Genomic DNA, 14,884 nt, shown 5'->3' on the forward strand with positions numbered 1-14,884 from the left:
GTGGCCATTAAACCTACATTGACTGTCATTAAGCTTCCCTCTTCAATTTGATTTTCATGGTGGGTAGCTGTGGCTGGTCCTAAAGATCCTGAGGATTCACTATAGATAGGATTTAGTTTTTAGGTAATTTTCATATTGATCTTAAAGTAACCATACTTTTAATTAGGGAAGCTGTCTAGATTATTTTTAAAAAATTAGATTAACCTTGAAAGTGATTAAAATTTCTTTATATTAATGGACAGATTATGCAGTAGCTAGATAGTATCGTGCAATGTGTTTCAATCAATTGATCACAATCTCTGGGGGTAATCGGTGTCATTGTAACTGAATGCACCATGTAGTCACACACTACACATTAATAATCTTTATACAAAGTATGCCTTGTGCAGTATCATTTGAAGACTAATAACTTGCTGGTTAATAATATCATGGTGAAACATGTGTAGCAACATTATATGTAACATTATCAACATAAAATGAAATTATGACTGAAATGTTGCTACCAGTCACATCTGGGGAGTAGATAAACCTGTTTCTCAAAGACAAAAGACAAGCTGAGGCCTCTAGCCAGATGCCATTAAAGTTGATGGGCAGTTACCTGTCAAGAGGCCATTACTTGGCAAAGAACAGGGCCGCCCGGGGGAGGGGGGCAAGTGGGGCAATTTGCCCCAGGCCATGGGCTCCGCAGGGGCCCCCACAAGAATGGCTAAGGCTCCCTTGCCGGCCTGGCCCCACCTCCGCCCCTCCTGGAGCCTCAGCGCATCCAACAGCGTCCCGGACAGCTTCAGCGTGGCTCCGATGGGGCCCCTGAGCTCCGCCCCGCTCAGAGCCACGTGGTCGGGGGCAGGGCTGTGAGCTCTATGTCGAATGGAGGAAGCTCAGGCCCCACTGGAGCTCACAGCCCTGCCCCCTTACCACATGGCTCTGAGCAAGGTGGAGCTCAGGGGCCCCGCCGGAGACATGCTGCCTCTGTCCAGGGAAGGTCCTGGATGCGCTGAGGCTCCAAGTGAGGGGGGAAGCTGGGGGTAAGAGGCCAGGGCCAGGGGGGTTGGCTAAGGAGCAGGAAGTCCCAGGGACAGTCAGGGGACAGGGAGGGGGCAGAGGTTGGGGGGGCAGTCAGGGCACAGGGAATGGGGGGGTTGGATAGTGGGCATTCTGGGGGGGTCTGTCAGGACTCGGCGGGGGGAGTGGATAGGGGTCAGGGCAGTCAGGGGACAGGGAGCAGGGGTGGAGTCCCGAGGGGATGGTGGTGGTGGGGTCTCTGGGGGACAGTGAGGGGGCCAGGAGCAGGATGGGTTGGGGACTCTGAGGGGGGCAGGTAGTCGGGGGGCAGGAAGTGGGTGAGGGTTAGATAGGGGGCAGAGCCAGGCTGTTTGGGAGGCACAGCCTTCCCTACCCTAAACCTCATTCAGCAGTTTGAGGCTCGCAGAAGAGCCAAGCTGTTAGCTTTTCCATTAGGGCTACCATCCCTTTCACTTCTCAAACGCCAAATTATAGTCTTTATTTAATTTCAGTGCCATAGGGAGATTCATGTCAGGGGAGGGTAGCTTCATTTAAAAGTAGTCACTGGGGGAGGGATCACATGAGAAGAGCAATATCCTTCCCAACCCTACCAAGGGAGACCCCCCCTCCCCTGCATTCCCTGAGGTTTCCAAGGGGTTAATTCAGTGGTTCTCAAACTTTTGTACTGGTGATGCCTTTCACATAGCAAACCTCTGAGTGCAACCCCCTGCCTTATAAATTGAAAACACTTTTTTATATATTTAACACTATTATAAATGCTGGAGGCAAAGCAGGGTTTGAGGTGGAGACTGACAGCTCATGACCTCTAGTTTGAGAACCCCTGGGTTAATTTAATTTTAGCACCCTGTGTCCATTCACATGCATGTGCTATTTTGAGCATTTCAGTTTTCACAACATAGGCTTGTTAAGGTTCCTTCCCCACTCTGAACTTTAGGGTACAGATGTGGGGACCTGCATGGACACTTCTAAGCTTAATTACCAGCTTAGATCTGGTATCGCTGCCACTATCCCCCAAGCACTACTTTTTTTCCCTGGGTAGTTTTGAGTGACTTCACCAATTCCCTGGTGAACACAGATCCAAACTCCTTGGATCTTAAAACAAGGAGAAATTAACCATCCCCCCTCCTTTCCCCACCAATCCCTGGTGAGTCCAGATCCAATCCCCTTGGATCTAAAAACAAGGAAAACTCAATCAGGTATTAAGAAAAAGGCTTTTAATTAAAGAAAAGAAAGGTAAAAGAAAACCCTCTGGGAGAGATTAGCATACCACCTACTCTCACAGACAACAGATTCAAAACACAGAGGATGTTCCCCTGGACACAAGTTTAGTTACACAAAAAAAAATACCCAAATACCCAATTTGATTCTACCTCTAATTGCATAAGACAGGTTACAAAGAAATAAACATAAACCTATTTATTCCTTTCTAAAACTTACTACTCTGATAAGAGGCTGGTTCCTTGATCTTTTTCACTCCGGCTGAAACTGAAACTCTAAACAAAGGAAAAACTTCCCTCCTTCCTTTTGAAACATCTTGTTCCCCCATTGGTTTCTCTGGTCAGGTATTAGCTAGGCTAGGTGAACTTTTTAACCCTTTACAGGTAAAAGAGGCATTGACCCTTAACCATCTGTTTATGACAAGGCTCATCTCAGATTTTGGAACAAGCTCAAATGCTCAGCTTGTGGAGTATGTACGTAAGCTATAGTAAAGACAAACCATCTCCAGTTGTGAGGGACCCCATGGAGCTAGTCTCTAGGAAACAGATAAATGCATGGAGGTTAAGTCCATTAATGGCTATTAGCCAGGATGGGTAAGAAATGGTGTCCCTAGCCTCTATTTGTTAGAGGGTGGAGATGGATGGCAGGAAGGAGATCACTTGATTATTGCCTGTTAGGTTCACTCCCTCTGGGGCACTTGGCATTGACCATTGTCGGTAGACAGGATACTGGGCTGGATGGACCTCTGGTTTGACACAGTATGGTCGTTCTTATGTTCTAAGCTAAATGAACCCAAAATTATGGAGACAGATATGAGTCAAGGGAGCCAGCAGAGTATCAGAAACCTCGAAAAATCTCTGCCTGGATAGGTTCAGGCATTTGATCACAAGCTGAAGTGGTTCAAAAGTTTTGGATTTTTTTAAGCAGAATTTTTTATTGTTTCTTTAAACAATCTAACGCAGCAAGCAGCAAATATTTGGCCACACACTTCTGAAACTCCAAACCATATTCAGGTTTTGGCAGACTAATTTCAGCTTTTCAATTAAAAAAACAACAAATTTTGAAGGAAAGCAGACATTGTCTGTGATTTTTTTCTGCTTTTTAAAAACCCCTAGTTTTCGATCCAAAAAGAGTTTTGACAGAAAATATTTGTCCAACCCTTTTAATGAGCTTTAGTACTAGCTGATGCTGAGAACCAGTGATACCTTGTAAAGAAGTTTTCTCAAAACTGGGTTTGTGCCGAGATGCGGAAGGTTTATTTTTCCCAGGGCCACCCATGGGAGGTGGAGCAAGTGGGGCAATTTGCCCTGGGCCCCACAGGGGCCCCCATGAGACTATACTATTGTATAGTATTGCAATTTTTTTTATGGAAGAGGCCCCTGAAATTGCTTTGCCCCAGACCCCCTGAATCCTCTGGATGGCCTTGGCAAAGAAAGGGACAAAAAGAGATCGATCTATATACAGCAGCATATAATCTCTTATCACAAGACTCCATGACTCATAGAAACTGGGTTTCATAGAATATCAGGGTTAGAAGGAACCTCAGGTTGTCATCTAGTCCAACCCCCTGCTCAAAACAGGACCAGTCCCCAGATTTTTGCCCCAGATCCCTAAATGGCCCCCTGAAGGATTGAACTCACAACCCTGGGTTTAGCAGGCCAATGCTCAAATGACAACAATCTCACAGCAGGAATTAAATTTATCTAGGGGTAACCCTCAGGAAAATCCATTTCAAAGAGTGACTGGACTATAAGAGTGAGCGACAAAAACATCCCAAGGTATTTCTCCCTACCTCTCTTTCTCCTAAGATGACAAAGGCAGCAGCCATTTGACTTTGCGAGAGCGCCCAATCTGAAATTTGGTCAGTCTTGTTACTAGGACTGTGTTGTAAGAATTTTCTCTTGAACCAAGTCTAGTTTGTTACATTTTAGCACTAGAAAGCATTTTACCTTTTTCTCTCTTGTAACCATTTCTGACTGTAATGCTTTGTACTTGTACTCATTTAAACTCTCTCTCGCTTTCTACTTAAATAAACTTGTTTTATTCTTTAATCAAAACTAAGCCAGTGTGGCATTCCAATTCAATTGAGTAATTCCATTTAAATTAGCAAACTGTTGGCTATTGTTCCCTTACAGGGGCAATGGACCTAACATATCTGAACTGTCCAGGAAAAGGCTGAACAGTGCAGAATACACATTATGGGGGAAAACTCAGGTCTGGGAATGTGTTGGGGTCATCCTGTAAGTGGTCACCAAGGCTGGTGGAAGCCATACTGTGCTGTCAGGCTGCAGCTATACACGGACACTCCAAGTGAAACCTCCATGCTGTTTGGCTGCTAGTGAGGGTCCACGGTGGGAGCTACAGCAGCAAAAAATTGAGGCACCACAGCAAGTGGTAAAAACCCCTCACTGGTCTGGATTGTGATTCTGACATTCTGGAATGCAAAGTTGCAAGGTATTAAAAGTTTTATTACAATCTAAACCAAAGAAAATCTCACTCCCATACTTACTACATCCTTGCCCTTCAATGTCAGGAATTCTGACATGTCAACACACACACAACTAACTTAGGCTTATCATTATGATTGATTTTTTTATACTTACTTTTAAAGTACACCTCTACCTCAATATAACAAGACCCGATATAACATGAATTAGGATGGAATGCAGTAAAGCAGCACCCCAGGGGGGCAGGGCTGTGTGCTCCAGATCAAAGCAAGTTCAATATAACGCGGTAAGATTTTTTGGCTCCTGAAGACAGCGTTATATCGGGGTATAGGTGTACATGCAAGGGAGTTATGAAAATGTTCAATTTCAAATAAGGGGTCACCAAGCTGAAGAGGTTGAGCAGCATTGGTCCAGTAGAATACTTGAATACAAAGTAAGAACCAATCATGGGTCTAAATCCCATCTCGTCTTTCACAGACGTGGGAGAAATATACTTTTATGAGGTCTATTACTTCTGGTTTGTAGGTGGCCAGACTAAATGATCACTAAATGATGTTTACTTCTGGCTTTAAAATCTACGAATCTCAAGAATATGAATGGAATGCCCGCCAGTTGGTTACTCCTGGGAGTTTTATTTCTATTTAATCTTGTGGAAGTAGAGAAAGAATGAACGGGGATGGGAAGGGAATTTCAATGCAAACAGTCCCCTCAGTGAACAAGAGTCAGGCTAGCTGTAACTCTAGTAACGTGAAACTTGTAGAAACGAGGATTGTGTGAGGCGAGTGGGAAAGAACTGTGTGAGAAGTTGTTGTGACCTTGTGTTAGGTAAGTATGGAATGTAGACTGTAGTCTAAATAGAGGTGATAAAAATAAGATATCAGGAAGACCTATGTACAAACAAAATGCAGCTGTTGCCCATTATTGTACGTAACAAAGGTATAAATGCTTGCTGTAATTGTTTACCTGGAGAGAGACCTGTTTAGCTCTCACCCTCCACACAATTGCTAGACATAATAAAGTATCTGACTTGCTGCACCCAAGCTGAGAGTGAGAACTCTGTTTTTCTCCAACAATCTCCATTTACGGAAATAAAATAAAAAGGTCCTGAACATGTTTTACAAAACAAAAGCTTTAATTAAGAGAAAGGCCTACATACCTTAGTCAAAGAAAATGTATAGAATATTATTGTCCCTTAGGGTATGTCTACACTTACCTGCGGAGTGATCGATCCAGCAGGGGTCAATTTATTGCATCTAGCGAAGACATGATAAATCAACTGCCAAGTGCTCTCCCATCAACTCTACCGGGGCAAGAGGTGCAGGCAGAGTTGCAGGGGGAGCGTCAGCAGTTGACCATGGTAAGAACTTCAACTTCAGCTATGTTATTCACATAGCTGAAGTTGCATAACTTAGATCGATTCCCTCCTCACCCCGATGTAGACAAGGCCTTAGCAAAAAAATGGAGTAAAATGGCTTAAAAATTAAAGTTAAGAGATACTTTATATATAACCATCTACAACCAGGGCTCAAAAAATTAGGTACTTATCTTGCAGTGAACTCCAAAGGGCAAATCTCTGCATCATGTCTCGTTCCCCTTCAAGTTCAGTCTGATCAAGTCATATGATCCGTTTAATCTCCACATTAAGATTTTCTAATGTTTATAGATATTCCCTCTGAGTCATCAGGGCCTCAAAGAAATCAGTCACACCTACTCAGTCAAAAAGTTAAATTAAGGATTGAGACTTAATAAAGGGCAGTTCTGATGGTGGCACCATATGTTGCATGATGCAGGCATGCTACTCTTAAGAAAAATAAATTAAATTGTAACCATTAATTTTCACAAGTTAATTAGTAAGAGTAAGACCAAAATTTTAGTTACATAGTGCTTTGATACTGCCATATCCTTGTTCAAATTTGATCAGCTTAATAATTGTTCCAAAATTCTTTAATTTTTAACGGAATAATATATACATAAGTACTTCTATTATTCAGTGAGTTACATGTGGGCTTGCCAGTTTTTTATTAGTATGTTTCTCAAGCAGTTACTTCTCCTTCATTATTTTATTCCCTTGGCCCAGAGCTAGGATATAAAATGTCAGTGTCACACCCCGAAATTTGTATTCTTTCATAATGCTTCGTTTGTTTCAAATCTGCTTCCATAAACTGAAGAAATTAAACAAGTGTCTTATGATAGGTATCTGCATACCCTACATGGAAACTTACATTGCAGTCACATTATAATGTGTAGAAGACAAATAGTTAAGAAATATACACCACACGTATGAAAAAATAAATATTAGCTCTGATAAACAGAATGACATATAATATATAAAAATACAACTGGTGGCTTTTACAAAAGTAATCAGATTTAACATCTCCATATCTGAAGCATGTTATACTGTTAGAGAAACATTTCTTCAAAAAAACCCCAAAACACCAATCCCCTAACATATTCCTCACAAATTCTTATGGCCTGATGTTTAGCGTTCTGTACCAACCCCCCTTCCCCAACTTGCTTTTTGTATTATGCAATACTAAGAATCTTCATGTAAGGTTTGAAACTCCTAATTGCTCTCACACATATGATGTGAATGGTGAAAAGATACTATTGTACCTTTTCAGTTGTTTACGATGTGACAGAGAGGATAGCAAATGATTTCCTTTTCAAGCTCCAAAGATTTTACACTGCTTATTTAGGTCCATAAATCCCCAACATAGTCTCTCTGTCATGAACATGTTTTTGAATCTTTTCATCAGTGTTCACTGGCAGTATAGCAACGCTGATAACCCCAAGTCTTAAATCTTCAAAGTACAAAAACAGTTCCTTTGCAAGTGTAAAAGAAATGCAGGTCTTCCAGCTGGCAAATCATTTCTTCTTCTTCTTTTTCTTTTCATCTGCTGCAATCTTTAATTTAACTTCTTCCACTGGAAGAGCTCCCAGCTTCTTTTTCTTTGCTTTCTTCACCTTTTCCTTGATTGCTTCAATATCAATTTTTGTTTCAGTAGAAGCTACACAATAAAAACCAACATACAAATATGAGAAACATCCCTCTTGGTTTTTTTCCAGTATCTACTGGAAACAGTCTACAAAATGATTCCATGTTTATACACAATGAGCTGTCTAACAGTGAACACAGAAAGAAAGAGATGCGGGGGATGGCAGGTTGGCATGTGTGTTTTTGTCCTCCCCAGCCAGTGGCCTTTGCAAACAGTGATTTTAATAAAAGGGTTTTAATATCCATATAAACCAGAAACTTGGGATTTCCTGCCCCAATCTTTCTTGGACAGAAGTCATGAGATAGGATCAAGTGTTCTTATCTCACATAAGCAACTTCCTACTTGAGCATAGGATTGAGCTGACATTTTTGGATCCGAGTTCTTCTCTTTAACTTCAAAAATGTTTTTGTAATTTATTTGGGAAGGCTGAGAGATTTACATTAAGTGTACACAGTGGGTAAAAGTAGAGCTGGTAGAGAATTTTTTGACAAAATCTTTTTGCATGAGAAAAATGCCGATTTGTCAAAACCAAAACTGTTTGTGCAAAAGGGTTGGTTTTGATGAATTTCTTGTTTCTACATTTTTTGTTGAAAAAAGTTTCAAAGTTGCCAAAAGTGTCCCATTTCAACATTTTCTAAGTGAAAAATTCTGATTTTCAGTCAAAAACAACTTTTTGTTTAGCAATTTAAGTCATCGTAGTAAAATGTTAAAAATAAAGAAGGTTGAAATGTAAAAGTTTCAAAAATATTGAAACAAACATTTTGATAGATCTCAACCAATATTTTGTCGATTTGCAAAAAATGTTAGTGTGTGACCTTTAGTTCCAATTCAAGATGGGATACTTTTTCAGCATCTCAATTTTTTCCGTCTAAGTTAGAGGTGGGCAAACTACAGCGGGTCCATCCGGCCCAGCCTTTGAGCTCCAGGCCAGGAAGGCTAGCCCCAGCCCCTCCCCTGCTGTTTCCCCTCCCCTGCAGCCTCAGCTCACTGTGCCGGCAGCGTGGCTGGCTCCAGCTTAGTGGCGTGGCTCAGGGGCAGATTTACCAGTGAACACAGAGTGCCCTGGCACAGGGCTGGGCACTCGGGCAGTTCAGCACCAGCGCACCCCCCCATGGGGTGGAAGAGAAGGGCTGCACTGCAGGGGCAGGGGAGCAAGCGGGTGATGTGGGTGGCGGGAGCACGGCGAACATGGATGGAGGACTCAGGAGGAGCACTGGGCAGCCGCGCAGCCGGCCGGAGAGAAGCGGTGCTTTGAAAGGGAAACCGCTGCTTCTCTCCAGCTGCGCAGCTGCCCCTGCTCCTCCTGAGTCCTCTGCCCATGTTCACAGGGCCGCATTCCGATAGGGAATGGGATCGAGGGGGAGGCGGCGGTCAGGAGCAGGGGTCCCAGGAGGAGCGGTCAAGGGACAAGGAGCGGGGGGGGGGGGTTGGATGGGTCAGGGATTCTGAGGGGGGCAGTCAGGGGGAGGGAAGTGGGAAAGGGTGGATGGGGGGCGGAGGCCAGGTTGTTTGAGGAGGCACAGCCTTCCCTACCCAGTCCTCCATATCATTTTGGAACCCCGATGTGGTCCACAGGCCAAAAAGTTTACCCACCTCTGCTCCAAGTACTGTCTTTAATTTTCAAACATCAACCAAGTATGATTAGCAAGCTAATCTTTTCTTTAATTTAAAGAAACTGTTGAAGTGGAAAAATAACCTTCATAGCTCCGATTCTAGCGCACAGACTGAAGTAGCCAATGCACCTTCTGTATGCCTGATGATCCAGTAGGCCCTCTCTGGCTTTTCTCCCAGTGTCACTCTCTAGAGTCGACACCTTGTTACAGTAAACATTCAAAGGCGGCACTGCTGTGGGCTGCTTCATCTATTCCATTGCCTCATGCAGCTCCACTCATGGATTTAAATAGGGAGGGGGCCTTGCACCAAACCTCCTCACCCACAAGGTGAATTTCATACTTAATGCTCCATATACCTCGGTTAGCTAAATAGCCACCAACCAAAAGAAAGTAGCTTTAAATAAAACAGTAGAAAGGATTCTAGAGACAGGAATCAAACATTACCTTTTTTAGGTTTTACAACTAGCTTTTCCTTGGGAGGGATAAAAGCTTTATTTCTTTTCTCTTGTCTCCTTCTAAAGGATTCTGCTTGTTTTGCCTAAAATACAAACAAACAAGGTCTAACACTTGACTTATCAGTCACATCAGACAAAATGAGAACTGTACTGACCAAAAAAACCAAACTCATTTTCTTTTTGCTGAAGACTGAAACAAATCAGAACCGCCTTACCTTTAACTCTTCCATCCTCTTTCGTTTCTTCTGGCTTTCTTTCAAGAAGTATTCACCACTTGCCAATTCTTTATCAATCTGAAAAAAACATACTTGTTTGTTAGAGACTGATACTGAGGAAGCTTCCAGCATCAACTGATTAATGTTCCCAATTACTTATGAGCAAGATTTCAGGACCTTTTAGCTTTCCTGCTGAATTACACAAGGCTTAGACTGACCTGGTTTTCTGGTTGTGGAGGAGGGAAAGGCGTGTATTCCTTCTTAACACTTTTCTTCTTTGGCTCCTTGCGTTTGTTTAAGTTCTTGTGTTTGAACTGAGGCAAAAATCGTTCCCAACTTTGTGTTCTTAGTTCAGGGTCCTTTGACAGCTCCCGTTTAATCATGAGAGTCTTCAATCATTTCAAAATATTAAAAAGAAATATTATTTAAAACATATAATTGACATACTTCCTAAGTCCAGTTATTTAAATATATAGTGAATCACCTATACTCACAAGGAAATTCGGTGGTTTAAGCAGGAGCAGTCAAACATGCGAGGTAATTATGTCTCAAGGAGTTCATTCTAACGGGGCTCAGAGACATTAACACTACCAGAGAAGCTGCCTTGACATTATATTAGTGAGTATCAAGCTGCTAATCATGGAGACACACAGATGAATATGCACTTTTCCTTTGGTGCTTTGTCAGGTATTGTTATGATTACACTGATTGTGTACCCTAATACACAGACGTATATCAAAGCAATATACTGCAAATGTTTCTTTAAAAAATTGCATTATAGGAGAAACCCTCAAAATAAAGTATTACAGGAATAATTAATTGATACAGCTTTTTATAAATTAAGATACCTTGTGACAAGGAACATACCTTAATACAGAAAAATAGACAAAGATGCAACACCTTACAAAATGCACAGTAATGTACTAGCCTTAATATAATGCACCGGACCACACCGACCTTTATGTTATATATGGGATGAATATTCTTCATAGTGTCCAGGACCACTTTTCTAACCTAGGTTTAAAAAAAAAAACACCAAGGGGAAGGGAAAACATAATCAATATTCTAAATTATTGTAACTGAAAATCCTAACTATAAATGATTTCTTCAAACTCCTTGCACAAGTGGAACTTTAGAGAAATATTTTTCTCTAAACCTTTTTGAATTAGTTATCTTAAAACTAATTACTTAGTTCCTCAAAACAAAAGTAACAGTTTCAGATAGAAATACAATTTTTAAATTTTTAAGTGATATCTTCAATTTTAAAAAGGCTCAATTTACTACCACATTTAGATTTTTATCATATAAATGGCTTACAACACCCACAATCAACAGAAAGGTTTCCACAAATTGTGTTATAATTCCAGTGGAAACAACTGCTTATAACATTCTCTTGCAGAGTTCGCAACTCAAAACAGCACTCAATCTGACAATGAAACCAGTTTCACTGACTCTGAAAAATACTGGTACTCATATACCTTTATATTTATTATCATCATTTGTATTACTGTAGCACCTAGTAGACCCTGCCATGGACCATGAGTGCACTGGGCTAGGTGCTGAACAGAGAACAAAAGGATGGCCCCAAGGCGCTCACACTCTAAGTAAGAGACAATGGATGGATGCAGACAGAAAGACAAAGAAATACAAGGAAACAATGAGGCGATGTTGGTCATCTTGATAAGCAAATGTCTCAGAGCAATATTTCCATCCTCATGAAACTCATGTATTTCTGCATTGTTTCTGCCCCTACTGTGTATGATGTAGGTTGACCCACTTACCTTTCCTGTGATCAGATCGCTAAAAACAGGAAGGGATCAAGTTGAGTGCAGATCCACGTGACAGTCATGCAAATTATTCAACGAATTAATGTCCATGCCAACAAATAATTTGAATATAACTATCAACTTCACCTGATGGTTAAACACTCTGTGCCCCAAGTAATGGCAGGGATAGCACATGGAAGGCAGGTGAGTACTGGGGTAGGTCAGATGGAGGCTATCTAGGGATGCTTGGGTTGGTTGGTAAGTGGGTGGGTGCTGGAGGGTTTAAAGAATGCTGAGGTTGTTGGGATGAGTTGTCTCGGAAGTAGCTACGTGCTAGCTAACTGTGGGGGTGGGTAGGAGCCAGATCGTAGTTGGAAGGTTAGTGGGGGTGGGGCAGGGCAGGGCTGGTGGTAGGGGATCTGTTAAAAAAGCTAGTGAGTTCTCTCTCTCTCTCACCTCTTTTAGCCCATTAAAAGGTCCCAGAGCTGAAACAGTGTTCCCCTGAACCATGATATAACAGTTTGTTAACAGTTCCAGAGCCTACACAAAAAAAGGGAATAAAAAGTATAAATTGGTGCTTAGATAAACAACTTCACACAATTAAGATCTTGATTATAACACTTGTAAGATGTACCTTCAGAGTGGATCCTTTTGGCCCAATGAGTCTTTGTCTTCTTTTTATAAATCTCTCTCTGTTGCTCACTAGAGATCCTATTTTAATGATGTCACATGCAGTGTCATCCTGAAGGACGCGTACTGCCTAAAAAGGAAAATCAAACCTATGTTAGAAATAAAAGAGAAGAGCAAACATACAGGCAATCAGCACTACCACCAGCACTATGTCACTGTGAGCACGAATTCATCACTTATTACTAAATGAAAGTCAACTGAACACTCCGATCTAAGCAGTTTCACTATTCCCAGATGTATTTTTCTTTTGAAAATTGTATATTATTCTCCACAACTGACTTTTATTTGAAAATCATAAACTTCTTTAAAAATAGGAATGTAAAATTAACATAATTTAATATAGATAAATGCAATATTAAAGTTGACCTCCTAAATAGTTGATATAAATTAGTGGCTTTAGTTACAAACCTGTTCAAAAGGAACACTTCTTGCTAAAAGCTTTATTAAGTCTCTTGCCCTGACGATCATATATGGATCAAAAGTCTTCTTAGTTGTGGTGACAGTTATACTACCTTCAATTAAGTCCAATGTTGCATTCACATGCTGCAATATTTATATAGAAATTAAAAATAATGGTCAATCACATGTAGTAAATCGTCAGAATAAAACATTACTATTTTTATGCTGTGTGCAGGTTTGATTTCTAAACTGACTGCCAATTTAATACATTAAAATAAGAGTGCAGGATTCCATTCTAAATTCATAAAATATGAGTTAGCATATTAAAAATATATACTTTAAATAATGTGAAAGTAGTGCATTTTCCTCTATGATTTTGCTTTAAATAATTAACATTAGGTGTCATAAATCTTTGAAATGGTATAAAATAAGTTTACTTAATATATATCTAGGAATTACTCATACATGTTCATTCAAGGCTTTCTGCACCAATGGCCAACACTCTTTCAAGTAAGCTTCTCTGTATTTCGGAAACAGAGTTGCAAAGCTGCTTTCTTCCAGGAGCCCTTTAGGATTATCTTCTCTTGTAAAGGCTGGTTCTTTCCATCCATCAGGAACAGTGAGAAGTTCTGACTCATTTACTGTTACAAATTAAAAAAAAAAAAAAAAAAAACACTTGATTTAGAGTGCTTTTCCCTCCAACGACTAGTTTTTTTCCCCATTTAATGATTACAAAAGGAGCTAGATTAATAGTCCTAAATCTTGGAGTGGGTGCATCTGATTTTTGGGGCATGCTGAGTAACAACAACTCCCTCTGAAATCAGGAGTAGCTGTAGATGTACAAGAATATTGAAATGCAGGACTTAAATTCCTCTATTCAAGGAGCAGATAAGGAAGGTCAGCAGCAATGCAGACCCACGGATAAGAGAGACTTCAACGTTTGGTAGTCTCGGCATGGAGGCCAACAAGGACACCAATAAACCCTGATAGTGATTCTATTGACGTGGACACCTGCAGATTTGGTGACAGACATTTGTGGGCTACTTTTTATTTAGAGCTCTGAGGAGTGGAAATCCACAATAAAATTATTTAGTGTGTTATTCAAACTGAGTAACGTAACGTTTCTTTACTATCTGGAGTAGTTTAGAGAAGCAGGTGGAAAGGACAATCTGACTTTAAACACCTCACTTTAATGTTACAAAATAATTCATATCAACATTGTCAAAAGTTCCTCATAACTGGAGCAATTGGTGCAACAGAACTCTAGCAGTCAAACCTGTTATTGTTGATGGCAATGAGAATACTTGAATTGCTTAATATTATATATGTGACTAAGGGTAGGTCTACACTACTACTTAAGTCGATCTAATTTGTGTCACTCAGGGGGGTGGAAAAGAAACCTCCCTGAGCAACGCAAGTTACAGAGACGTATGTGCTGTCCACACTTGCGCTTTGTCAGCAGGAGACGGTCTCCCACTGACACAGCTTCTACCTCTCACAAGGGTGGAGTAACTGTGCTGACACAGAACGGCACAGAACATCTTCACCAGACACGCTGCAACTACGCCGATGTAGCGCTTCTAGTATAGACCTGCCCTAAGTCTGCAAAACTAGGCCTTTATTTAGCGTAGTGTTTTAAAACAAACTGTATTCCCTAATGTTTGGCAAAGATGACCACCACCACAGTGGGAGTGGGAAATAATTGGTATAAATGAGGGAGAAAAGCACAACGCAGACAGATATAAAAAATAATTAAAGACAGCCCTTCACACCTAACATTTAGTTTACAGAGGACTGGATAATTCTTGGCCCATTTACATCTGAAATTCTTGGTATTATTTGCTTACAAGTAACAAGGAAGTATTTGAAAGACAGAAAATCCGTTAGTCTCCACGTCCCCACCCTGCTTCCTTTCTCTGTAACCAACTATTGGTGTCAGATACGATCTGAAGGTATATCTATACTTACAGTAGTGTGCAGAATACAGACACAGCACACCCAGCTAGCATGGGTATAAGTGGCAGGGGAGATGGTGAGACACAGCTTCAGCCAGCAGAATGCC

The 14,884-nt window shown here is 41.0% G+C and overlaps 1 protein-coding gene across 1 annotated transcript in view; it reads right to left on the minus strand.

The window, feature by feature from the left end:
* Positions 1-5,801: 5,801 nt before the first annotated feature.
* Positions 5,802-14,884, minus strand: part of KRR1 (KRR1 small subunit processome component homolog) — a 15,030-nt gene continuing 5,947 nt past the window's right edge. Inside the window, exons 2-10 of the mRNA XM_050935586.1 lie at positions 13,288-13,463; positions 12,832-12,966; positions 12,368-12,493; positions 12,190-12,273; positions 10,925-10,981; positions 10,186-10,356; positions 9,968-10,045; positions 9,742-9,835; positions 5,802-7,696 (exon numbers count right to left, since the gene is read on the minus strand). Coding sequence (XP_050791543.1) covers positions 7,554-7,696; positions 9,742-9,835; positions 9,968-10,045; positions 10,186-10,356; positions 10,925-10,981; positions 12,190-12,273; positions 12,368-12,493; positions 12,832-12,966; positions 13,288-13,463 — 1,064 coding nt within the window. The 3' untranslated portion in view covers positions 5,802-7,553. The remainder of the gene's footprint in view (positions 7,697-9,741; positions 9,836-9,967; positions 10,046-10,185; positions 10,357-10,924; positions 10,982-12,189; positions 12,274-12,367; positions 12,494-12,831; positions 12,967-13,287; positions 13,464-14,884) is intronic.

This window comes from Gopherus flavomarginatus, chromosome 1 (assembly GCF_025201925.1).
Source record: "Gopherus flavomarginatus isolate rGopFla2 chromosome 1, rGopFla2.mat.asm, whole genome shotgun sequence".
NCBI lineage: Eukaryota > Metazoa > Chordata > Testudines > Testudinidae > Gopherus > Gopherus flavomarginatus.